Source organism: Merops nubicus, unplaced genomic scaffold, assembly GCF_000691845.1.
Source record: "Merops nubicus isolate BGI_N331 unplaced genomic scaffold, ASM69184v1 scaffold3562, whole genome shotgun sequence".
Lineage (NCBI taxonomy): Eukaryota > Metazoa > Chordata > Aves > Coraciiformes > Meropidae > Merops > Merops nubicus.
The window spans coordinates 43,703-69,486 of record NW_008591398.1 but is presented as its reverse complement, the minus strand read 5'-3'; the positions used below and the strand labels follow the sequence as shown (position 1 = coordinate 69,486).

At 38.0% G+C, this 25,784-nt stretch overlaps 1 protein-coding gene across 1 annotated transcript in view; it reads left to right on the top strand.

Moving 5' to 3' along the window:
• The window catches only part of ROS1 (ROS proto-oncogene 1 , receptor tyrosine kinase), a 68,861-nt gene that overhangs the window by 15,178 nt on the left and 27,899 nt on the right, over positions 1–25,784 (top strand). Inside the window, exons 14-31 of the mRNA XM_008950233.1 lie at positions 6–476; positions 1,094–1,306; positions 2,168–2,278; positions 2,755–2,936; positions 3,901–4,092; positions 8,534–8,634; positions 10,052–10,263; positions 10,591–10,756; positions 11,361–11,521; positions 12,170–12,423; positions 13,290–13,353; positions 14,021–14,223; positions 14,934–15,145; positions 15,658–15,947; positions 16,892–17,068; positions 19,296–19,513; positions 20,200–20,341; positions 23,959–24,191. Of these exons, the coding sequence (XP_008948481.1) occupies positions 6–476; positions 1,094–1,306; positions 2,168–2,278; positions 2,755–2,936; positions 3,901–4,092; positions 8,534–8,634; positions 10,052–10,263; positions 10,591–10,756; positions 11,361–11,521; positions 12,170–12,423; positions 13,290–13,353; positions 14,021–14,223; positions 14,934–15,145; positions 15,658–15,947; positions 16,892–17,068; positions 19,296–19,513; positions 20,200–20,341; positions 23,959–24,191 (3,602 nt within the window). The remainder of the gene's footprint in view (positions 1–5; positions 477–1,093; positions 1,307–2,167; positions 2,279–2,754; positions 2,937–3,900; positions 4,093–8,533; positions 8,635–10,051; positions 10,264–10,590; positions 10,757–11,360; positions 11,522–12,169; positions 12,424–13,289; positions 13,354–14,020; positions 14,224–14,933; positions 15,146–15,657; positions 15,948–16,891; positions 17,069–19,295; positions 19,514–20,199; positions 20,342–23,958; positions 24,192–25,784) is intronic.

The following is a 25,784-nucleotide window of genomic DNA, read 5'->3' as shown; positions in this document are numbered from 1 at the left end:
AGCACCCCTCCCCCTCTTTCCTGGCACTGCCTCTGCCGCTTCACCGGTAGTGAAATCCAGTACTCTGAGAGACTTCACCATCAACTTCCAATCTAAGAGACTTATTTTCTTCAACAAAACAGAACAGTCTTTTGTGTCAGGTTTTCTTGATGGTTCAGAATTTCACACGCTGCGATCACACGTGCCACTTAATGACTTGGAGAGCTTTGTTTATGAGGATAACACATTTACAGTCACTGATGGCAGGGCAGTTTTCCGTGAGGAGGTCTCTCCAGAGGGGAGCTCTAGCTTCAATGAGTATGTTGTGGATTGCAATTTGATGTATCCAGAGTACTTTGGCTTTGGCAACTTGCTTTTCTATGGGACATCAGCTCAGCCTTTTCCTTTACCAACTGCTCCTTGGCTTGTCACTGCACTATTTGGACTGGACCAAGCTGTGATCAGTTGGAGACCACCTGAACACACTATTGGAACCAGTAAGTTCAGTTGTTTCTTCCTGAAAGTCCACTTTTTTCTTTCTAGAGGAATAACTTCCTGTTTTTTCTTTTCCTGGTGCTGATCGTTGGTGATTTCAATAGCTGATCCTGCTGGAAGATGTGGGATTAACTGTCTGAAAAATTTAACGCAAGATTTGCCAGTAAAATAGCTAAATTGTCTGGCTAGATGCATATAAATTCATATTGGTAACTCATTTGTCATCACCAAAAGATTTTAAGAAAGGCTCTGTAAGTATGGTACAGAGTAGATGTAATGTTGGTTGCTGATACCACACAGAAAATGCATGCCAGAGGTGACTTTTGATCAGTGACTGTGTTACGGCCTCTATCCTCTCTGTATGTGTCTTTGAATGGCAGAAAATTACCTGGTTGAGGAAAATTTTCATTCTTCCAACTTTATTCTTCATGGGGGATTGAATGACTACTCTTGGTTGGTCCCACAGCTGGAGAGTGTAAATTTTTAATTTATCCCTTTCCTAATTCCCCTGATACTGGCATTTTTGAAATGAGTCTCCAATATACAGTTTTCTCAAAGAACATGTATCATCTGTTGCAGCCATCCACTCTGTAATAACATGATTTTTTGTATCTGACAGGTCTATCTGCTTGGCAGAACTGGACCTATGATTTGAAAGTGTCATCTCAGCATCCATCTGAGAAGGAATGGGTTATCTCAAACATTAGTGACACTAGGTTTACAGTGAAGAAGCTGGACAGCTTCACAGTGTATGAAGTGTCAGTCAGAGCTGTGTCTCTTGCTGGTAAAGGGCCATGGTCAGAGTCATTTAGAGGCACAACTTTAGAAGAAGGTAAGAACTGCTTTATCATCCAAGGGAAATTAAGAATGAGTTATGCATAAAACTTTCTGCCTGGTAGGGCCCAGGATTTGGATAAAGACTGCAAAATAAGTGGCACAAAAAGGATTGTCTTAAAAACATTAAAGAATACAGGATCAGTAAATTTGCCTTTAGTTAAAGTAGTAACACTCTCAACCTGCAGTAATGCTATTATATATTATGTATTTATTCTTACTACTTATATACATTTTTCTAATGCAAATACACCACCAAACACTTTATTTGATACACTACAACAGGAACAGGCATGAGGGATGTTATTCCTTTCCTGTGCCCTCTAAAGTACTTTCTGTACTGAAGTGGTGTGAGCTATGCCTTGGGAGTTAGTGATATTTTATGGGAAAGTGTAGGCTCACTGAGAGCTGAAGATCCTTGGTTTGAGCCTAGATAATGGAGGAAATGGATGTGTACACAATGTCTGAGATTTGCAGATCTTCAGAATGTTTTTTGACCTAGTTTACCCATAATAACCTAAGTCTGTGAGGAAAATAGCTTCCAATTTAAGACAATGAACTGGCACTTGAGAAGAAGGGTGACTTGCCTGACTGTGGTAAGTCCAGGTGCAAACCTACAGTGTTTTTAAGGTTCCAAAACATCTTACTGTTCTGGATCTAAACCTGCATTGAATCTCTGAGTTTATCCAATTGCAATAATTTCATGCCTTTCTTCTTTGTCTGTTTTTCCTTAGGGTAGAGGTAGTTTTAACTGTGCTTAAGTAACTTGTCAGAAGCAGGAAACCCTGCTATTGAAATACAAATATTATGTATCAGTTGCTTCTTGTTGTGCACAACTGCAGTTTTCTTTCTTTATCAGCTAAAGAAGAACCATATATGTTGGCAGTGGGGGCTGAAGGGCTCTGGAAGCAGCAGTTGGATAGCTATGGGCCAGGAGAACTACTCTATCCTCATATAAGAAATATTTCAGGTAAATACTAAACAAACATATTGCTGCTGCTACAGACTTGTTGGCATTTATTAGCCCTCCATAAATTTAATCAACAGAACTGAAAGATAAGAGCTTTCATTGCAGAGTCTAAGCTCGAATGCAATGCAGTGCAGTGCAACTGCTTCACTGAGGCAAACCTTTGTGCCCATCCTCTTTCTTGTACTGTATGGACATCACCACAGCTACAGCAGACCCAAAATCAACTCTCTCAACTAAACAATTCTGTCTCCAGCATCCCAACATATGTCATATTTTTATAATCATGTATGTACTGTATATGCACCTTGTATTCTTGTAAGGAAGGATCTATCTTCATGTCATCTGAGCCTAACTATTCATTTGCATTGATTTTTTAAAAAATGAAGTGTGTAGCTACTTTTTATTGCTTAAACAAATACAGGGGCTTATTTACAAGTTTGTGAAGTGCTTAATAGATTCCCTTTTTTTTCTTCAAGACCTTGACTGGTATAATAACACTCTCTATTGGATTAATTCCATGGGGGAAGTTCAGACCTGGTCATTGAACAAAAGAGAGGATACCACAGAGAATACTTATGTATCTGATGTCAGAAATGCAAGGATGTTGGCCTTTGATTGGTTGGGTCAATGCCTGTACTGGGCTGGCAAAGCAAATACGGTAGGTAAAGTTGTACTTCTTAAAAGAAAAAAAAACCCTAAAGTCAACAAGAAAGACTGTAAAACAGTATTTGGGAAGATAAACCTTACTTCTTGCAACTTGAGATGCATCTGGACCTTTGCTATTATAATGTGGAACAAAGAGGCCTTTCTTCCCTTGTGTGAACTTCCAGAGGTATACAAAAGGTTCAAAATGTAAAATGTTTACTAACATTCTCTAGTGCAGGATCCTGAATTCCATGTGCAAACCAGGCAAATCAAATACGCTACCCACAGTTTTATGCTGACAACAGCCAACATTGTAAAAATAAGTGAAGATACTGAAAATGGAGGCTGCCAAGTTGACCTCAACTAAGAAGTAGATGGACATTATTTTAATCAAATTTGTCATGACTTGTTTACACAGAGATTTTCAAGACTGGCCTCTGCACTGTGATATTTTGCTGATCACTGCTGATAAAAAAAATGATTACAATTGCACTTTGTACACTCTCATATCAGTAACATTGGCATGTGAATTATTTAAAAGGTATCTGACTTCAAAATTGCAGTGTTAATTTATGCAGTGCTGTCAAATTATGCCTTTCATTTCTTGTTAAGTACAAAGTCAGAAGCTGTTTTAAAAACTGGAGCTAGGAGGCCAGATTTCACACTGCTTTGCACCCTCATTTACACTTGTGAATAGTGAATATGAAGTGGGTGAGAAGCTCTGTCAGACAGAAGGCTGCCAAAAATGAGAAAGCCAAGGGGAAGAGATATTTCAGCTTTTTCTTTTGTTACTTTTTAACTAATAATTTTACCTTATTCTTCATCCTTATACTTTGAATGCAAAAGGTTTAGGCTTTGAAAGCCTAAGGCTTGTATAAGCTTCTGATAAACAGATGTGGAAAAATCACTTCTGTACATTCAGTTGATCACGACTGATGATTTAGGTGTGATGCTAAAAGTAAATCCCTTGTCCCTAGATCTACAGAAAATCACTGCTGGGAGGCCACATGGATGTTGTGGCTCATGTTGCATTCCTCGTGAAGGATCTAATAGTGGATTCAGTAAATGGCTACTTGTACTGGGCCACAACATATTCAGTGGAGAGCACAAGACTGAATGGAGAGGAGTATTTTATGTTGCAAGAGCAGCTACAGTTTTCTGGTAAACAGGTGACTGATTTTTTTATTTTTTTGGGGGTGGGGCTGAGGTGGGGTGTAGTGTGTGTTTCCGTGATTGATTTCTCGAGTACAGCCGGTGTTCACGGTTGCCAATATGTATGTGTTATGATCAGAAGAATAACATGCCTTGTTTGCAATATTGTTATATCGTTTTGAGCATAGGGTAAGAATTAAATAACATAATAGCTGTACCAAAACTTTAGCCTATAATTCTAAAGTCAGACCCTTGCAAAAATCACAGAATCGTAGGATCATGAGATCACAGAATCACAGAATGGTGGAAGTGACCTCTGGCAATAACCTAGGCCAACCCCCCAGCTAAAGCAGGTTTGCCTAGATCAGGTTGGACAGGAATGTGCCCAGGTGGGCTTTGAGTCTCCAGGGAAGGAAACTCCACAACCTGTCTGGGCAGCCTGTTCCAGTGCTCCATCACCTTCAAAGTAAAGGAGTTTTCCCACTTATGATCTTTGAGCCTCTCCATCCCAAACTTTCCCCTTCCCTTCCCCGTCTTTTCTTTCTCTCTTGCCTGAGTCAGATGAAGGGCTGGCCCCAGCTTGGTCCCTCTTTCTTTGCTCCTGGCTGCTGGGAGCTCCAGAAGGCTGAGGAGAGGCTGCTGCAGAGCTGAGCAGCTTCTCAGGGAGAAGGGAAGGGGACTTCTTGCAAGAGTGAGTAAAGACAGTGGGCAGTTTAGGGGGGAAAAGAGGGATGGGGCGTTGTTGTTCTAGTTGTATTAGGGTGGATAATGAGTCTCTTGCAGGGCTAGACCAGAAGAGGGGAAATAGAGATGACACTCCCACCTATAACTCCCCAAAGCCCTTGCAATTTGTAGGAGCCCTTTAGCTCCCCTACCCTACCTGGAGAATTTTTATGTCCTCTAAAGTCCTCACAGACAGCTGCTGTATCTCTGCTGTCCTCTCGCATGCCTTTCTTCTCCATTAAACACCTCTCTGATGTTCCTTCAAGTCTCTTAAGGCCTTGGTTCACTGCTGACTCCTCAGAAGTAATTGTTGCTTTCCCTAAACCCAACCTGCCTCTGCCATCATGTAGGATTTGACATGCAAGGGACTTGTCCTCACTCCTGTTAGATGGGATTCAGTGTTGCTTATGCAACGAAGGAATTCTGAGACCAATTATTCACCTCATTAAAATATATGCCAGGGTCTCCACAGCTGTACATGTCCGGCCTCTCCTTCCTGTTCTTCCTTTCCTTCTCTTCCTTCTTTTTTTCCTCCCTCCCCTCCTCGTGTAGCTGGGAAAAAAAAAAGTGATGGATGACCCAATTCCCTGGCAAGAGAACCCCTTACTACAATATCAGGGACTGGAGGACTCTGGGAGTCAGTGTAGTTAGGATTGCAGACCCACTGAACCTTTTCACCTTTTTCAGTCTGCCTCCTGAGCAGGTCAGGCTGAGGGACTGTCCTGTCTGTTGCACTGCTTTTACTCTGTGGAGTCTCTCTCAAAGAAAAGCTGAATCCTTCTCAGCTCAAACCATAGCCTGTGGGGGATTTTACCCTCCATCCTGAGCACTGGAGTGAGGCATAGTTTGACTGCCACAGAGGAGGTCAACTCAGATATCTTTCTTTAAAGACTCAGTATCTTTCTTTAAAACATGGGTCTTGCTATGGAAGCCTTTGTTTTCATGCCATCTATCATACAATTTGTTCTCCCATTTTACCTCAAGCCAGGTTCTCTATTAAAGATGCTTTCTAAACCTCAGTAATGTCTCATGGTTAGCTTAGTATCATTCCCTTGAACATTTCAAACTCACTTCACAATGGAAAAGAGGTTGGTATTTCTCTGATTGAAAAAAAAAAAAAAATTAAAAAGCCTGCTTCTGAAAGGCAACTAACATTTGGAAAGGCCACCTGATCTCACAGGTCTCTGTTACATTCATGAGGGTTTGGGAAGGAAACGGGAAGCTGGTTCTGGTGTGGCACCTGCTACACTTGTAAACCTAAATACAAAAGTACTGAAAAACTTTTGTTACATGTAGAGAGAAATGTCTGTATTGAGAAGGGTGTCTAGCCTCACACCTCTCTTTGGAAGATGGCTGGTGTGGACTGTCCTCATGGGAAGATCTGTGTTCTCCAAACTCGATGATACACAGTTATCACATATCTTCTGGGTGATCTACTGCAAAGGACTGACAATTTGCGGTTTATTCTAAGCAGTGAACCTCACTTTCCATGCCCTTCTCTTTTGTTTCACTACCTGTTTCTCTGAATCACCTGACACTAGCCTCAAATTTCTTGATCTTGTTTTCAAGAACCTTGGCAGCAATAAGACTGCTTGTCTGCTCCTGTCATTTTTTTTCTACACCTTCCTCTATGTCAGTGATACCAGCCTTCAACTATCCATTTATTCACACCTCCTACAAACAAGCATCTCTTCTCTTGCTTCTCTGATGCCCCTAATCTACACACTGACTTCCTGAACTCAGCCTCCTGCTGTGATGTCTACAGGAAAAAAGCCAAGTAAAAATGTCTAGATTGAAAAGTGACCAGTCATAGCTGACAGGTGTTTGTTTATTAAAATAAAACCCAAAATAAACCCCTCAGGAAAAAAAAATAAAAAGAGCAGTACAACGTTCTTTAATGGTGGAATTATCGAGCTGGTCATTATTGTCCTATATAAAGATGCAAATATATGTTTGCACAAGTACTAATTTGTACCTTTCTTGCATGATGGAGTCTTTGAAAAAGTCCTGAAAATAGTACTTCTTACCTCAATATTAAAACATAAATGTAACAGTTATTTGTTGTTATCCAACAACTAGAGTATGTCCTCTACATAACAGGTTCTAACTGGTATTTACTAGTTGTTTTTCTAATAAAGAACTGCTGTTCAGCTGGTTTGTACAGGATCTTCAGCAGCATACAGCTGCATCTCCTTTTAGCTTGAAATGTGAGTGATAGAAATAGAGGAGACTATTACAGAGACCACAGGTTTGCTAAAAAAAATATGAAGGCAAAGCCTTGAAAGTCTAATTTCTTTGGCAGGAATTAGATCCTCTTATGACTATTATTTTATTTTCCAATCAGTTGTTTAGCTTAGCAGGTGTGTATTGCCATAGCTTGATTGATTTTAGCACAGCTACTCTGATTTGTTCCAACTTAGGATCTGGCACAGAATTTCCAAAGCACTTAGTAAGTCATTTACACTGTACAATATGACTGGGAAAAAAGTAATTTACAGGGAGACAGAAAAGTGTGTTGTATGCAGGAGAGGCCAGTACCCTCTGGGTGTGGTCTCTTAACGTTTCTAGTCAAGGGGTATTTCTAGTAGATAAATTAATGTTGTATCTCACAATGTTGAATTACATTGCATGATCACAACTACATATCATGTCCAGAGACTAATAACTCTCATGAAATGGAAAAAGTTTGTCTATTTTTGAAGTATTAACACAAGAGAGATGTTAAATTGCTGCCTGACTCCTGAGGATGAATAGTACAAATATTTCTTTGTCTTTTATTAATGGGGATAGAGGGATCAGGAGAAAGGTGCTATCTATAGGAAAATGTAATTGTTGTAGAAAAGAAGTGGGGCAAGGAAGGAAGACTCAAATATTGAAAAAAAAAAAAAAAACAAGTTAGATTCAGGAAGATGTAATTTGGTGTTGAGTATGGATGGAGAATTGGTAAATGGGATAAAATGTGTCATGGCTGACTAAGCGTGCACTCAGGCACATCCATACTGTGAGATATTTTTAACTGGAAAACCTACAGGAGCAACCATTCAAACCTTGATTTGCTGGCACACGGTGTCAACAGAAATATGTCAAGAATGTGATTACATAAGGACCAACAGACAACCGAGTGATATGGCATTTGCTTTCCTGTCATCATCTTCTGCAGTTTATTAATGAAGAGTTAAAAAAAAAAAAAAGGCTGCTCCACTTACATCCATAATGCAAATTTAAGCTTATAAAAGAATAGCTGCAACTCATGTTTGGATAAGAAGTATGAGAGTTTGGAAAAAATGTCCAGAAAGGCCCGTAACAACCTGTAAGATGTGCTAATGAGATGACATACACTGAACTTGATAATATTTAGCAGACTAATTTGTGGAAGCAAATTCTTTGTTATACACAAAACAGATTATTAGATGTCTGATTTCTATTATTGTTGCATATGGTATTGAATCTGTTGTTTACTGCAAATACAAGAAAGCTCTATTTCGACTACTAGATCCTATTAAAAATAAAAAAACCTTGCACCTAGCTTAAATGAAGAGGAAATATTGAAGTCATAAACACGAAGATAGTTTAATTCCCTCCTCAGCTCTTCATTAGAAGTTTCTAATGTTATTTATGCCAATAAAGAGCTACTCATGGTGCTGTCCAGATAACAGTGATGCCTAAAGTTGTTTACCTCAGAAGTGAAGGTGTGTTCTAATTGCCATTTTGACTTTTTTTTTTTTTTTTCCACAGATGGTTGGTTTAACTTTGGATGTCACCTATGGTTTTCTTTACTGGCTTGTGCAAGATAGTCTATACCTAAACCTGTACAGAGTTCCTCTTTGCAAAGAAGGGTAAGTAAATGTGTAACAGAAATAAGAAAGTCTGTTTTTTCTAGTTTTGTGATACTCTTTAAAAAACATTTTATCCACTTCTTGGCTCATTAGTTACTATTTTAACAATAAACAAAAAGAAGAGCTAAAGATCACAGCTAGCTGATGGCAAACTACGTACTGAGATGGTTGTTAACACGGTTTTACAATGAGAGGAACAAAGTATGGAAGCTCCACTGAACTGAGATCATGCTCATCAACTTTTAGACTTAGCTTTAGGAAATAATCAACATTTATTGTCTATTTTATCTTGGCATTTACAACACCTGACAGTTCTCATGTGCCTAGAGCAGTAACTTGTTCATCTTGCATAGAGCTTAGGACTTGAACTGACACCACATTCTCACCTAAGCAAACAGTACTCAACTCTTGATCAAACTGAGCACGGAATGGCTGTTATTCCTGAAAGGTAAAGCTGAGAACCAAACCAAACCCATGCTTGTGGGGCAGCCTTAATACATCCTAAGATCTTGAGAAGAAGGGTAATTTGTTCTGTAAGTGCCAAGTGCATGATGAGTTGTACCTCATGAATCTACATTTTTGATCCTTTTCATATAGAGTTTTTTTTTTTTTTCCAAGCACCAGCTTAAACTTTTTAAATGTACTTGAACAACATCTGTATTTAAATATGCTCATAATGTTGCAGGCTGGCTTTATGTGGAATCAGTGGAATTTTCTGACTGATTTTAAACTTGTTATAATTAATGGTAATCATTTAAAAAATAAAAAATTGTTGATTGTTTTTAGCTAGAGCATGCAGCTCCATTGTGAACCAATTGGCAGCCATAAATTGCTGTCCCTGGCATGCCAGTATAGTGAGATTAGCAGTAACTAGAAGTAATCAAAGTAAAGAAAGAACCAGAAAAGGCCTGTAAATTTTGACATAGAAGTAACAAGACAGATTAAATTACTCATGGTCCCATGTAGAGGAAAATAATTATAGGGTTTTATAAATAATGGAAGGCTACCAAGGAAATTAGCAGGTAGAATTCATTTGGAGAACTGCTCTAATTAAGTAGAATGAATCTCATGCTGGGAAGTATACTCCACTGTTTAAGTGGAATTGCTGAGAGAAGGCAGGCTGATTTTTCAAACCACTTAGGCTTCTTTATCTATATATCAGAATATTAAGTCATTTTATAACTGTTTTCTAATGAAATCAAGGGAATGAATGTTGGGCTTTTTTTCTGCAGGTGTTTCTTTAATGTGCCATCCTGAAAAGTGTTCTGCTTTAGAGAGCTTGAAGAATTTTGAATTGTTTTCCTGACTCCTACATGAGTTTTAAGAATGATGAGAAGCAACGTGTCAAACATTGCATAAATCTGGTACTCTCTACACATGTGTTTTCAGTTTTCTAATTTCACATGTGTTTTCACAGTTGTAACACCAGCGTCAGAGAATTTGCAGCATGGAGTACTTCAGAAATATCTCAGGGTGCACTGGAATACTACAGTGGTCGTCTGTTCTGGATTAATAGTCTTCAGTTCATTACAACTCAGGAAGTCAATCAGAGCCTCAGCGTTACCTTCTCACAACCAGCAGAGTTTGCAGCATTTACTCTTGTTCACACATCACGTAAACCTTTGCCAGGTACATTATTTTCTTTATCTAAGCCCCTCAATGAAGGTATTCACTGTCAGCTGGTAGTTCTTCATTCCTGAAATTCTTTAGTCATTTGACAAAAGAGAACATCAGCAACTTATTAAAAAATATATCAGGCTACACCTGGATAATATGCAATTACAGAAGCTGATGTGTATGGCTAAAAAGAATACATGGTGTTGTTATTGATTGTTTCTACTTAATGACAACTTACTTAGGATTTTCCATAGTATTTTAATGTTCTAAATCAGGATTGAAAATTCTATCTTTTGCTCATTTCTTCAAATTATTATTTCTTTCTCTCTTTGTGGACAGGAAATTTTTCTTTTACACCAAAAGTGATTCCAGATTCAGTGCCAGAGTCTTCCTTCAGGATTAAAGGAAATTCTTCAAGTTTTCAAATCACTTGGAGTCCATCCACAAATGTGGAGTGGGGAACTGTATTTTACTGTGTGGGATCAAAAGCTCTACAAGTGAGGATATTCATGCAATCCCTCTTTATCTTCTGTGTATCACTGTGTCTACTTGCTGATGTATCTATTTTTAAACAGAAATACACTTTGTTTCTTCTCCAGCAATTACAAATCAGTCAGGCAACTAAACTAAACTATAAATATAAAGCAAGCTGTCTTGTTTCTCCATCACTGAGGCAAGCATGGGAGGAAGATGGGCTTAGAAGTAGCTCTGGGCTAGCTGCTGGGGTGTGAAGTGCCAAGCAAGAAGCTCCCAGTGCTCAAAGACATGTGAGAAAACCTTTCACAGTGACTCAGAGACAGAAGTGCCCTCTGAGCTGCCAGTGGGACAGCCTTTGCCTGAATGTGAAATTTAGCCTTCATCCACACTTAATTTTAGCACATTTGGCAAGCTTTGCTTTAAATTCAAAGGGCAGACTACTAGCAGATTGCTACGCATTTCTACAGTGCCACAGGAACTGGTGAAATAACGATCACTCACAGGAGGAGAGGTCCTGTCTAATTTAGTTGACCACCTTGGTGAAGTGAATTTTTGAAAACTGAAGGCTTTTCTGAGATGGAGAAAAAACCATATTTTTTAATTTGTTTTATTGTTTTATTTCATTCACAGACTTTGGAGAGTGAAAGGTGCCTCCATCCCCATAACCTGACAGTGCCATCCTACCAAGTTGATTGCCTGGAGCCATTTACACTCTTTGATTTTACCATCACTCCATACACATACTGGGGCAAGGGACCGACAACATCTGCATCCCTTCAAGCCCCTGAAGGAGGTACTAGAATTTTAAATCCCACTCCTCACCTGCAATGGGTACCGGGTGCAGGTCCATGTCAACCGGAGAGGAATGAGCAGCTTTCAGAGCTAGTTAGCTGTAGGCAGAGTTGCAAGGACACATTCCTGAGTATCTTTGGAATTATCTATTGCACGCATAGATGCACACAATTGTAGTAACGGAATTTGGAAGAGAATGTGCATGACGATACATCCACCACATGCCTATGACTATGAGCAAGAAAGAGAAATCAAGGTCCATTACATTGACCATCAAAGGCTGCATGTAGTATCTTAACCATTTATTACATTTTTAATAAATGTTATGCATTTTTAAATTTTTACTTCAGTGTTTATATTTGCTCTGATGCAGGTCAAAGTTAAGTCAGCTAAAATATAGTATTGGCTAACTGGAGCACTGAGAAAGCTTGTGAGCTGCAAGTTAAAATCAGATACCTACACACCAACCAAAACCAGAAAGGAATTACCATGAAATTTTAGATATTATTCTGTAATTTACACCCCTCAGTTGTTATCTGTCTGTGTCAGCACTGGGGTTGCAAAGCTCAGTCTCAGAACTGAGAGAGTTAATAACAAGGCAGAATTTATGTTTTAATGCAAATTGTGGTTTTTATTTTTTTTTCCCCAGTTCCTTCAGCCCCTAGGAATCCCAGAATATATGTGTTACAAAATAACCTACATGTAAACGATGAGAAAGTCCTTGTGAAATTCAGGTGGGACAGACCTGAAAGGGACAGTGGAGTATTAACACAGTTCAGGGTATACTATCAACTATTGAGTCAGAATGACACTTTCACGGAGTGGAACATGAGCAACATTAAACCCACCCTGATGTCCTTTTGTCTAAGGGATGTGCTTCCCAGCCTCGTAGTAAGGTTTCAGGTATGAAAAATTACTGAGCTTATCTCATACTAGATGGTACATATTATCAGACCAGCCTGACATATTTGCCTATCAGATGGTCTTGGTCTTGTGGCAAGAAATTGTGGTTTCTGCTTGTAGAACTGCTGATTCACTGACTCACCCTTGAATACCTAGCTTGACATTTTTATGTCTTGTATCATTCACTAAATAAGGTGGAAAACAATGCTGCATTTTTATACAGATTTGGTGAAGACAAAAAGATACTTTTCAACAGGTTTTCCAAAGCCATTGCTAAAAGTGGCAAGTTAAACACAAATTCAACTGAGGTGGTGAAGGGTGACAGGCCATTGAAACAAAGCCACAGATCAAGACAAATTCCACTGCTGGAGAAATGCAAGGACTCCCATAGCGTCCATAAAAAGAGACTTCCATATTAAAATTTGCCAAGAGGTCAGGTTTTCATTGAGGTAAATGTCTGGATGACCCAGAACATGTGCTTGAAAGACAAGTTAGAAGCACAAGAGGATGTAATGGACCAAGTATTGGTGGGGGAGAACATTGTGGTGGTTTGCAACATCAATTAAGAGTAGGAACTGCTCCAGCCTGGGGAAGGAGACAAGATTGGTGTACTTTGAGCTCTAACTGGTAGGTACAGCGTGAATTGTCAGTCTCTGGACTATTGCTTAAAATTATCTTCATAGCCATGACTGAACATAGAATTGGAACTGACCACCGCAGCCTTGGGTCAAACAGAGCATGTGTCTTTGTTCCTAGATGATCAGCCAAGGGATCTGGTTCTGTTTTTGTCATTACGACTCTACAGTCTCTTCAATGTACTAATTTATGCTGCTACTGAACATATATAACAATCTTCTGTCCCACAGGTGCAAGCCTTCACCTCTGTGGGTCCAGGACCATTGTCTGAAATAGCAGAAAGGAATTCATCAGGTATAAATGACTTAGATGTTACCTCATGACTTGTGTGTAATAGCTGGCGAAACTGACAATACAGGAATTTCGTAATCTACTAAATATCCTCCAACACTTTGTGTGACATTTGTTCCACCCTACAGCAGACACCACGCATGAAATAGTTACAGCTTCGGACATGAAATGATTAACAGACTTTTTCATCATTAGATTAAATTTCAGCAATTTCAAACATTTCCTGAAAACCATGCTAAACTAACTTTTCTAGGTAATGCTGGGGTAGTATGGAACAGCAGGTCTTGATCTCGATTCTGCATACTGCCAGAGTGCATGGAATATTTCTAATTGGGCAGTGAAAAGTAATCAGGAGAGTTAGAGATCTATGAGGCATCATGAGCTATTTATAATTGGGTTGTTACAGGTACTTAAAACAGGAGCAAATCTGTTTTGGCTAGCCTTAAACCACTGAAAAAACTTTAGGAGTTTGTATATGACAAGAAGGAGGCATCTCATTATTGTATTGATTTACTGTGACATACAACCAAATATAATTTCTGTGGGGCCATCATCTATTTTTATCTTTTACTTACTTTCCTTATGAAAGACTTCTATTGTCTAGAATGTTGGGCTTTTTTAAAAAAACAAAAACAAAACCAAAAAAACTGCTCTGTGCTTTTCCTTCCAGATCTTTTCCCTGTCCCAACTCTTATAACTGTGTCTGCCAACAAGTTATTTCTTACTGACATAGACAATAATCATACCATATGGGAAGTTTCAGCAAAGACAAATGTAAAGGACATCTGTTATATTGTTAATGATGACAAAGCGTACTACATCACAGAAGATTCTCTTTTACTTCTGGACATAAAGACTACTTCAGAGGTTCAGGTATTCCTTTGTTCCTTGCTTGAGACAATCTAGGAAAACTCATGGTCATTACTGTCATTACTTTGGGGCTAATTATGTTTTTGAAGAAGTCAAAACTGCATATTTGAAACTGAAAAGGACGAGCACGTTAAACAAAGCATATTTAATGGCAAAATACAGTGGGGAAAACAGAACTGGAAAGATAATTTTCTTAATGACTGTCAGCTCATATAAGATAAAATATTAAAGGTATTGGATAATTTTCCTTTATGGCAGTAGAATAATATATGATATAATAAAATTTGGACCTTTTTTTTTTTTTGGTCATCAATAGTTATTAGAATAGGCTGGATTATGCCATCGGTAAAGTTGTCCTGCTAAACATGTATCATTTTACTGGCATCTGCTTTGTTGATATTTCAACAGATATTTAAATTAAAATTCACACTGTTAAATACAATAAGTTTATTTTTTTGTATCAAATGTAATTTAATTTGATTTCATTTCATCCTAAGTTCAAAAATATGGAAGGAATGTAGAAGCAACAATTGATATTTGTGAAACAATAGTTTTCATTTGCATAAAAATATTGGAATCTTCATTTCATGACATGTCTTTATACTTTGACTTCCACTTGCCAAGTAGAAATTATTTTGGAAACATGGTCTAGCATCAAGTGGGAAAAGTCTGCTCTCAAAGAGTTTTATTAATGTTTTTATTTTTTTCTGAAGTTTTTCAGAGATGCGTTTCTTCACAATGCCACAGCCATCACAGTCGACTGGATTGCAAGGCATCTCTTTGTTGCCGTGAAAACAGCATGGAATGAATCTCAAATATTTGTTATTGATCTTGAGCTCAAGAGTGAAGCTCTAAAAGCCTTGAACATACACCTGGGTAAAAGTAATTCAACGGTGTCATCTCTGTTGTCTTACCCTTTCTTAAGGTAAGGTATATATCACTAATAACTTTTAAAAGCGTATTTCAGACATGATTGTCATGAAATCTTCAGTTCTTAAGGACTGAAAAAGAGTTTTTATAGTGTATAAGTCTTTTGCATTGTCTAATCTCAGCAATTTCTGGGTGTAATTCTGAATTTTTATACCACTAGTTAAGCTTGGACATATCTCAGTTCAAAAAGATGTCTGTGTCTGAGTAAAGATTTAGAATGACACTGAAATACTGATAGGTTCTTCTGTTTAAGTGATGCAAATGAAAGTCAGGACCAGACAATAATTTTTTACAGTAACCATTTTATCGAGAATGATCAGTTATTCTGACCTTCCATTCAAAAATATCCTTTAAATGCCTGGAATTGCTCTGCAAGTATGCTGCTGTAGTTACCTTGGTTTAAATGTTTGGGAGGTTTGTGACTATAGTAATTTACAGGACTGCATTTAGGGCAGATTTCTCAGACTGAAGTTTTTCTCCTCTACACGATGCATTTTTATTTGATAGCCGCTTGTACTGGATGGAAGAGCTTGATCATGGCCGCCGCGTGCTTTATTATGATATTCAGATATATCTGAAAATGTACCACATTTTGGGATACACATCGGCAGAAGAACAGATGAGGAATTACTGCACCTGTAACATGCCAGAAGCAGAGCTAGGAAGACCTATGAGTATAGATGTGTCTGACTCCAAGAATCCCCAGCTGCTCTTTATCAGAGGAAGAGATGAAATATGGGCCTCAGATGTGGATGGTTGCTACTGCTGGAGACTTACCAAAATACCAAGTTTTCAAGGTTTGAGTACTCTGTTGTGTTTCTGGGTAGTTAGTGATTCTTTTTGCCTTTTACATCAAACAATGTTTATTTCAGTAAAATAACATTCATGAAGCACTTTCTTTATAAAACTGATTCTATAGGCAAGATGGACAAAATATTTGCATTTGGTGTTTGCAGTCGTGCATTCTGTTGTTTTAAACTAAGAGAAAGACCAGTGTGGGGATAGTTATGGATACATGTATGCATTCTGATAAGATGTAAATCCAATGGAGACACTACAGCCTCAAATGCCACTTATCAGTAGATTACACTTACGGTATTAACACATTGTTTTGCAAGGGTTTCTTATTGGATGTACTTATTACATTTTATCTCAATGAAAAGATACAGTAACATCCTAACTTATGCCTTAGAGTGTCATTGCAGACTTCAAAATGTAGAGTGGGGTTTACTTCATGCGGGTAGAGTCTTGTATGACAACTTACCCATGTTGTATTTGTTGTAATGATAACGTTTAATCTTGGTTGCTCAGTTTTCAGCTTGTTTCTGGAGGACTGGTGGTAAAGGTGTTCTGTCACCAGAGGAGCTGTTATAATTGTTCCTGGGAGATGGCAGAGAGCTGTGGTTTTCTTCTTGGAAAAATTATGGAAGTTTCTGTAGACAACTCTTGCTCTGGCATTTTATTTCTGGTGTTTGTTAATAGAATTGCTTTTCTCATAATTATGGATACTAAAAAGTGTTCAGACCTACACTTGTAAACTGAAATTACAAAGTGTCTCAGCTTCATAAGACCTATTGGAAAATACCAGAAATCTCTTTCCAAGGGAGATCTTTGAAGATATGGTATGACCAAGATACTCACTCATACTCACTCATTGTGAATACAAGTATCCATCTGCTGCTGTTAAAATTGTCTGCTCAGGGTTTATTCTGAGGCTTAAACACACAATGTTTTCCTACAGGCAACAAAATCAGCAGCTTGACTGTAGATAAGAAATTTATATACTGGAGCATTAAAACAAAGGACTACACTGATATCTGGCTAAAAAGTAAAGAAAGCACAAGACACTTTCTTCAGAAGAGAGCAAATCATGAGCTGAAAATCCTAGCCTACAACCCTGCAGTGCAATTGTACCCAGGTAAAGGGGATTTGGGTTGTTTTGCAAATGTAACAGATATATTTCAGAGCATGTATTCCAGCTGCTGATCTTGCTATGTGTATTTATGTAAAATACACTTTGTGGATTCTGGTGCCTTATAAAAAAGAAACAATTCACTCTGCACATTTTTATAAGGATCAGTATAACGACTGGCCTTGTGTTGGATCACATGGAAGGCCAGGATTATGAATATTGTCCAAATTTCAAAGGCTTAGGATGTTAACACCAAACAATGCCTGTTTTCAATGTTGTGTCAAAGCTAGAGATTTAGAAAAGTTGGCCTACACTAAAGCACAGAAGAAAAGCAAATGTGTCCACAAAGTGTTGTAGCAAGAGTTTGGTAATGATCTCTGTTATGATACAGAATTCTGGTTTGTTTACAAGTATGCAAAGCTGAAAAAAAGAAATCTGTCCTTTCAAAGGCAAAGAGATAAGAACTCTGCTTATTAGAATGCTTTGTAAAGAAGTACCTGAGAATCAATTGCAGCTTACATTATAGTAGACCCAGACTTAACTTAGAACTCCTAGTATTTTAAGCGGACCGTTGCAGAATGATAACAATTTTTTAAAAAAGAAAACAAAAAGATAACTAAAAGAAAACAAGGAAGGAAAGAAATAAAGATTAGTTTTAATAGCAAGTTAGGATTCATGGTACCTATACAGATTATTTTCATAAATGCAGAGGCTTAGAACAACTATTAGCATGACAAATATATTAAAAATAATTCTTTAGCTTCAGTTTTGTGTAAAGATCTGACAAATACACAAGACAATATTTTAACAAGATGTATTTCTTTGGAATAAAAGAATTTCACATTGTTTTGGGCAGCAGTAGAGCTACTGCTGCCTGCAGCTGCTCTGACCACTGCCCAGGCTATTCTTACTAGCACTTTGGGCAAGTTTGTTCCCAGGAAGTCTGTGTGGGCTTGGCATTGGTGCAGGAGACTGGTTTGGCCCTGGTACAGAATGTACCAATCCCTGTCCCCAGGGATAGGGTTTCCTGCAAGAGCCCCAAGCTTAGCTGGTGCAGAAAGGGTAGAACTGAATTTCAGTCTGAAGGGATTATTTCCACCCAACAACTCTTCTTGTTGACATTGACTGATGCAAATATATTTGGAGGAATACACAACCTTGCCATTTGGGGGTGGGGTGGGGGTGGGGGTATTGGAGGTGAGATGGAGAGGGCAATGCATTCCCTTATTGCATCAGTAATTCAGAATTATTCACACAAATTTAAGAGAAAAGTAAATGAACATACTAAAATAAGGAAAAAAAGGCATCTTCTCAGTACTGGAAGCAAATGTTGTACATTTGAAAAAGTGATGTTGGCAAAGACCAGCTGGGTTGACTGACATGCTTTTTATTGCTTTAGTGATGTGAGCAAGGAGTACTGCTAGAGTTTCCTTTCATTCTAACCCATTTAATTGCTATCCAGAGATGTGATGTCAGTTGATCATTTAACACATCAGAAGTACTCAGTGAAAATTATTGGCCTGTCACAGATTCTGTGAGAGAATGATTTCTCTTCAGGGTCAGGAGGTAGGGGACTGAACATGTAGCAAAGGGTTTTCTTCTCAGCGTAAACAGATTTCTATGGAACTGCCTGACAGAAACTTTAACTCTGAAAATGATTCAGTTCTTTATTCCATCTGGGACTTTTCCCATGGGAGTTTTACTACTCTAGGTAACCATAAAATTGACAAAGGTTCAACCTTATATTTATTTCATTGAATAGACTTTTTTATTCTCCTTCCCTTATATGCATGAAACTGACTTTGGTTGGAATGGCAGGGATGCTCATTTAGGGAGAAAAGATTGTGACAACGATTTCAGTTATTCTGGCCAAAGGGCAAACATTTGTTCTTGTACCATCTTCCCCATGCATGCACCTTAATCTTTTCCTTCTTGACAGCAAATCCATTTAATATATTTTTAATCTATTTTTTTTTAAAAAGTACATAAGTGATGAGGGGTTTCCTTTTGCTATTTTTTATTCACTGTCAGAAAGCAGTTTTCTGTCGTTTTTCCCCTATAGACTCCTTTTCTCATTCTAAAATTTGTCTACCCTTTCCCTGTTGTTACTATGAACTTCACACATGAAAAGCTGTTTGAAAGAGAACAGAGCAAACATTTAATTAATAGATAAAAGTGCTTTCTATTTTGCACTTCAGCATATCGTATTTTCTATTTTTTTTGTCCTTCCTAGATAAAAGATGCCTGATTCTATTGCTAGACAATGAGAAACCCACTATCCTTGAGACAACGAACCTCAGTTTTACATTAAGCTTGCCATCTGTCACACCACAGCAGCTATGCCCTGGTGTATCACAGCCTACACCAACATATCTGGTATTTCTCGGCCAAATGACTAACGAGTGCAGGAACTCAAGCTACTGTTTGTCTGCTCTACAGCAAAAAGTACTGGTATGGCAACTTTGGAAAACAAAAATAAATTCATGTGATATCATGTATAAACAGGGAAAGTGGTATCACTTCTAGTCATTTTATAAACCATTCTGTAACTTTCTATTAGGGAATTTTTCCATTTTTACATGCCCAACAGTATTTTCTCTTTCTCTTTGATATTTGTTAAATGTTAGATTCCTTAGCTTTGCTTCGTTCTCTACTTTTTAACATGACTTTGCTAAAATCCTGTTGAAACAAGTCTTTGGTTTCTAATAGTAAAAAGAACAATTGTGTTTGATATTAATCTGTTTAAATAATTCTTGATACTGTCTGGCAATCATATGGCTTGCTTTTATGTGCTTTGTGGTAGTTGTATTTGCCTTTGTAATGTTTTGTTTGTTTGTTTGTTTTGTTTTGTTTTGTTTTGTTTTACTTTGCCATTTCCTACTTCAGTACCAGCCACTGAACAAAGTGGTATTGTAGCTAAGTTAATCACATCCCAGCTTGTTTTTTGTTGTCTGTTTTCTATAGTGAACTGTTACCCAGACTATCATTTTAATATTATTTTTTAAACATGAAAGCATATTAGAATATAAAAGCACTACTGAATTATTTTTTAACACTTTTTAAATTTACATGTAATTGGTATGACATATGACTCTTTTGCTTTAAGAACACATTTGTTATCTGATTTTGAATAACAGGAATTTCAGGGTCCTATAGCTGTCATAGACAACCTACAGCCATTTTCAAGTTATGTCATACAAGTTGCAGTGAAGAATTACTATTCAGATGAGGAAGTGCTGCCTATGGGAAAAGAGATAATTGGCACAACTCTATATGGAGGTTAGTTTCACATTTTATTCTGATTTTGACCAGAATTCTCATCTCAGTTAAAAGAAGGTGTGTATATATTTGGGTTGCAAATCTGAAAGCAGAGAAATTTTCTGCTTAAGATGTGACCTGTGTAGATATTCGCAAGGTATTGGCTATGAGACTTGATGAATCTCTTATTTATAAGGCATGTATGTATTCCTTAATGCTTTTGCTCATTGGTTTCCAGAGGAAAGATAACCTATGGTTAAAAATGGCTAAAAAAGTTGTAGTATCTGCTATGGACCATGTTTTCAATAAGTTGTAGTTGAATGTATATGTGGCTGTGTTTGTTTAAATATATGTGTTATGTGTTCATACAACATTAAGATTTTTCCTCTTGCCTTGACATCCCATAAATACTGTTTCTTAGGATAATGAAGATTTGATTTACTGTGAATCAGGCTGGAAAGACTGGTCAGTTGTGGTCGGTTCATCACACACTGTCTCTGCTGCCCCTTCCTCCTTAGACACATGAAGCCCCTGCTCCAGCATGGGGTCCCTCCCATGGGAGACAGTCCTCCACAAACTTCTCCAGCATGAGTCCTTCCCATGGGCTACAGGTCTTCATGAAGTGCTTCAGTGTGGGTCCCTTCCATGGGGTGTAATACTTCAGAAAAAAAATGCTGTAGTGTAGGATCCCCACAGGATCACAAGTCCTGCCAGAAAACTTGCTCCAGTGAGGGCTCCTCTCCACAGGTTTAAAGGTCCTGCCACGACCCTGTTGCAGTGTAGGGCTCCCATGGAGTTACAGCCTCCTTTGGGCATTTGTACCTGTCTTCATGAGGAGTTGCCTTTGTGCTGCTTTTCAGATAATTTTCTCATTGTTGGAATGATGCTGCTGGACTTATTTGATAAAAAGTGGAAAATTATAAAGAGAGATAGGTATTCCCTGTAGTACGTGTAGCACTTGCTTACTCTCCCATTGTGTCAGATTTTCTCTGCTGCTGTGCTCCATTTATTGTGCCAGTGTCACCAGCCAGGGTCAGCTTGATCCATGTAAACTCATCCTTTGCAGAACCATCAGGCACCTCTGATAATACCCAAGTCAGGAGGGCAGAATTACAGCCAAGCCTACACAGCATCCTCTTTGTGTTTTGCAGCAAAGACCTGGGGGGCGGTACCTAGGGATGCTTGCTGTTAAGATCAGTGATGGGGGAATGCTGTAGCCCTCATTTTCACTATTTTTCCTGCCTGGCTCTTGTCCTGCAGAGATGAAGCAGTACCCTGAGATAGTGAGAGGTTTTCTTACTCATCTCAACATTTCTTTACTGATCAACTATGCCCAAGGAAATGTTTTATCCAGAATACCTGGCAACAAGTACATGCTAGGGATCCTGATTGCCTTTCTTCTTCTCTTAGGAGTGCACTCTGTAGTTTCTTTGAAGGTTCATCCATAGAAGTAGCCTCTCTTTTTGCCGCCATTCTCCACAGGAGGTGCCAGTGGCTCCTCTTATGCACAGATCATTCCCCTTTTTTTTTGTGCTGGGAGCAGTTGCATTTTTCCCCTTAAGAAAAGTTCTGTTTAAGATGAACTTCTTTTCATCTTTCAAATTAAAGTGTAACAAGAGGTGCAGGCACACTGCCACTCTTCTTTTAGGATCCAGACATGCTATATTTAAGAAGTCTTCTTCCAATTATGCACTGTTTTTTTTTTTGTTTTTTTGTTTTTTGTTTTTTTTTTGTTTTTTTTTTTTTTGTGTTTTTTTTTGTTTGTTTGTTTGTTTTTGTTTGTTTTTTTTTTTTTCCTCCTAGCAGTCACATCTCTTAGCATCTGCAGCATCAAACAAACAGATTCTCATCCTGTGTGGCTCTATGAACATTTTGAGCATATTCTTATGGAGTCTAAGGGAAAAAAAAAAGGAAAAAAAAAAAAAAAAGAAAAGAAAAGCTGGCCTATGATCAGCAAATTTCAACTCTTTGCGTGGGAATCCACACTTTATTGTAAAATTTGTATGACACATTCATTAAAGAGTTGGACTTGATGATCTTAAAGGTCTCTTCCAACCAGATTGATTCTATGACTCTACGAATAAGATTGAATGCTATTGGGATGTAGCAAGAATTCACACCATTGCTTCTTTGTGTGGTAAACTGAGCCAGCCTGCAGCAATGTACACCCTTTCAGTGGTGAAACATAAAGATAGCATATGAAATGGGAGAATGAGTTGCTCCACTGAAATGGAATTTTTCAGTCTCAAGTTTTAACTTGAAACATGAAACTCAGAACCAGCTTCTCTAGTTGGGACAAAGCAAAATGTCAGGATCAAAATAAAATCCTAGACAAAAAAACCCAAACAAAGAGAAAACAAAAAACCTGACCAGAACCCCCCAACAAAACACAAATATCACACCAGCCCCCAAACCCTGAGCACTTTTAATATTTATTTGTATTAGCATTCAGAGATCTTTACAATTTGTTGAAAAATTTCCAAGCAGCTGTTAACAGAATATATATGTGTCCTGGCACTTATGTTCTCAATTTCATGAATGTAACTGCTAGTTTAAATGGTAATCAGATGCTGCTAGAGCCTCTTGAAGTGTGTACACTATTTCACACCTCTGAAGCTGTTTGAATTCCCTCTGTCTTTTCTTCAAATTCTGTAACAAAATGAAAGAAGCTTGGATTAACCTCTACTTTCCAACAAATAGCAAGACAGAAGGAATGAAAACAAAGACAACTTGGAAAAAATTAATGCATTGCTCTTGCCACAGAGTGTCACTCTTACTCCATATATGTTTAAGCTGGTGACAGGAGAAATTTGTCTTTACTAGTCTAGCTTTTTCACATTTCATTTAAATAATCTGCAGTCTTGCTACTAAGGCACAAATTATAGGTTATGTACCCATCATTCTGATATGTTGGGGACATAGACAGTGTAATGACTTGTTAACTTTTTACCTAGCTGTACAGTTCAATAGGAAAAAAAGAATTTTTAATGCAGAGTTGAGTCATGCCATTTACAATTTCAAAGTCTGTGATCTCAAGTCTTCAAAAGAAAAGTTGATTTTTCCAGAACAATTAGTGAGTAAATATCTGGCATGGATGTCAGACCAGCAACCCAGTTTCTTGCTTGCACAGCTCACCCAGAGCATGCAGTTTTAAGCAAAAGTGTAAATGATGGAAAACAATGCTTAATTTGGGGTTTTCTTCCTTCACTCTTTTCTGTTTAAGAAAAGACTTTCCAAATGGAATAGTGTACAGGTGGGTGGTTTTTAAGGCATATCCAAGTAAGCATCTTATTAAACTCACATCTGAGACTCTGACTAGGAAATTAAGAGAGAGCAGGAGTTCAGTGATATGACTACAAATGTAGAGGTATAGGACAACATCTGGTTAGTTTGGGGGTTTTTTTTGTCTCCTTGCATGGAGATACTTAAAAAGTCCCTTAAAATATTTTTAGCCTGTCTGCACAAAAATATGGGTTTTAAATGTGTAGAATGTCAGTTCTGTAAATAGATCTTATTCATTTGCTTATAACCTTTCTTTCCTCAGTGACTTTTTTTGACTCCTTTAAAAAGAAAACAAACAAACAAGCCTCTAGTGAGATCTGTACCTAAAAGGAAATTAATTTTTCTTTCCGTTTCAGTACCAGAGGCAGTTTATTCCATTAAGACAGCAGTTTTGTCTGACACCACCATCAGTGTATCTTGGAGTGAACCTCTGAAGCCAAATGGACCTCTAGAATCCATCCGCTATCAAATTTCTGTTAATTTATCACCACCTGTCCCAGCCGCACCCTTGCGAAAAAGCGAATTTCCACATGGGATGCTTGCCTGGTCAGTCAGTGGGCTCCAATCTGGAACAAACAATTTATTCAAGGTATAATTACAAGCAGTTTTAACTGTTTGTTCCCTAATGTGAAAATCTTTAGTCTACTATTCTGTAAAAAGCTATGTGTGTGTTTTGAAAATATGAGTTGAAAACTTGGCAAACTTCTCTCAGTTTTTTTAAGTCTTCAGGAAAATTAAATCTCACAATTTATTCCTACATGGGTTATTCAAATTAAATCCTTAGAACAGAGATCTTTTCTGTGTGGGCAGCTTATTACAGATCTCAAGAGTAAATAGGAGTTTATGCTGCAATACTGCTGTTACTGCTCTGATACTTGATGCAATATGCTAAGAGGTTGAACAACAGGTATCTTCCATTCGCAAAGGAGGATGCCTGGATGAGGTGCAATCAAAAGGGCTATGTGAGTGCAAATGGATCATGGCCAAGAGATAAAGGCATTTCTCAGGAAAACGATATATCTGAAACTTCCATAAAGTGGGAAATCTCTGTATATTATGTCAAGAGCAAACTCAGGCATTTTGCTGATTGCTGTTTTTCCTTTAATAAAGAACATTACATTTAGAAAAAAAAAAAGAAATTTGCTGCCTGTGCAATATAGGAAAAAAATTTTCTTCAAATGTGAGAATTGAGGTGCAGGCATATCAGCTGCCCTGCCCACTCCTGCCATCAGATTCAGGCAGCAAGGCTTTCTGGATAGCCAGGGCAGGGGGAGCACCATCCTGAAGTAATGTCAGCATTACCTGCCTGAGCACGTGTCATCACTGTAAGAATAAGCAGGAGAGAGGAACTGAACATGGAGATAAAATTAGGAAGGTGGAGGAGCTGAAGGTGTTCACAGTAGCAAGGACTGAAAAGACAGTTGGGAAGGCTCTGTTAGTATGCTGAAACAGAAGACAAAAGGAAGGATAGCTTGCTGTATCTAGCACTTTTTTTTTTTTTGTTTAGTTTTTAGGAACAGAGGACCTGTAACTAGATAATTTAACACAATTGCACGAAACCAACAGCAGCACAACAGATCAGGAGATGGAAAGATCAGGTTACAGAATACTTATATAGGTTATATGCATTTGAGTCAGCAGCATTTGATGGCCTTAAACAACATATGAAGATGGTTTAAAAACTCTGTGAATGTTCACAATTATCTTCTGTAACTTTTGGAAGAGAGTAAGTCCCACAGAACTAGAGAAAAAAAAAGTCACACGGCTTCAAATAGGAAATTATAGACCATTTTGTGTAACTTCAGTACCCAAACTTATTTTAAGGACGTATACAGTTTTGTTGGACTGTATTAAGACACGTATAGGTATCACTAGGACTATATTAGGACAAAATGATAAACAGACAGTATGCAAGCATCTAGAGGATAATAGTGGAATAAAATTGTCTAGTGTGGATTTGTGAGAATGAAACATACTAATCCTCCCTTTACAGATGAAGGGTTAAAAGGAAAACAGCAAATTACAAATCTGGACAGCAGGGCTCACACCAGAGTAAAAATGTATTGTCTGGAGAATGTGTGCTGGGTGCATGATAAATACAGAGAGTTGTTTCCACAGTTCATGCATGGGCTGGGAGAACATTCAGTTGGTGGCTGGAGGGGATCTCTGTTCTGGTCACAAC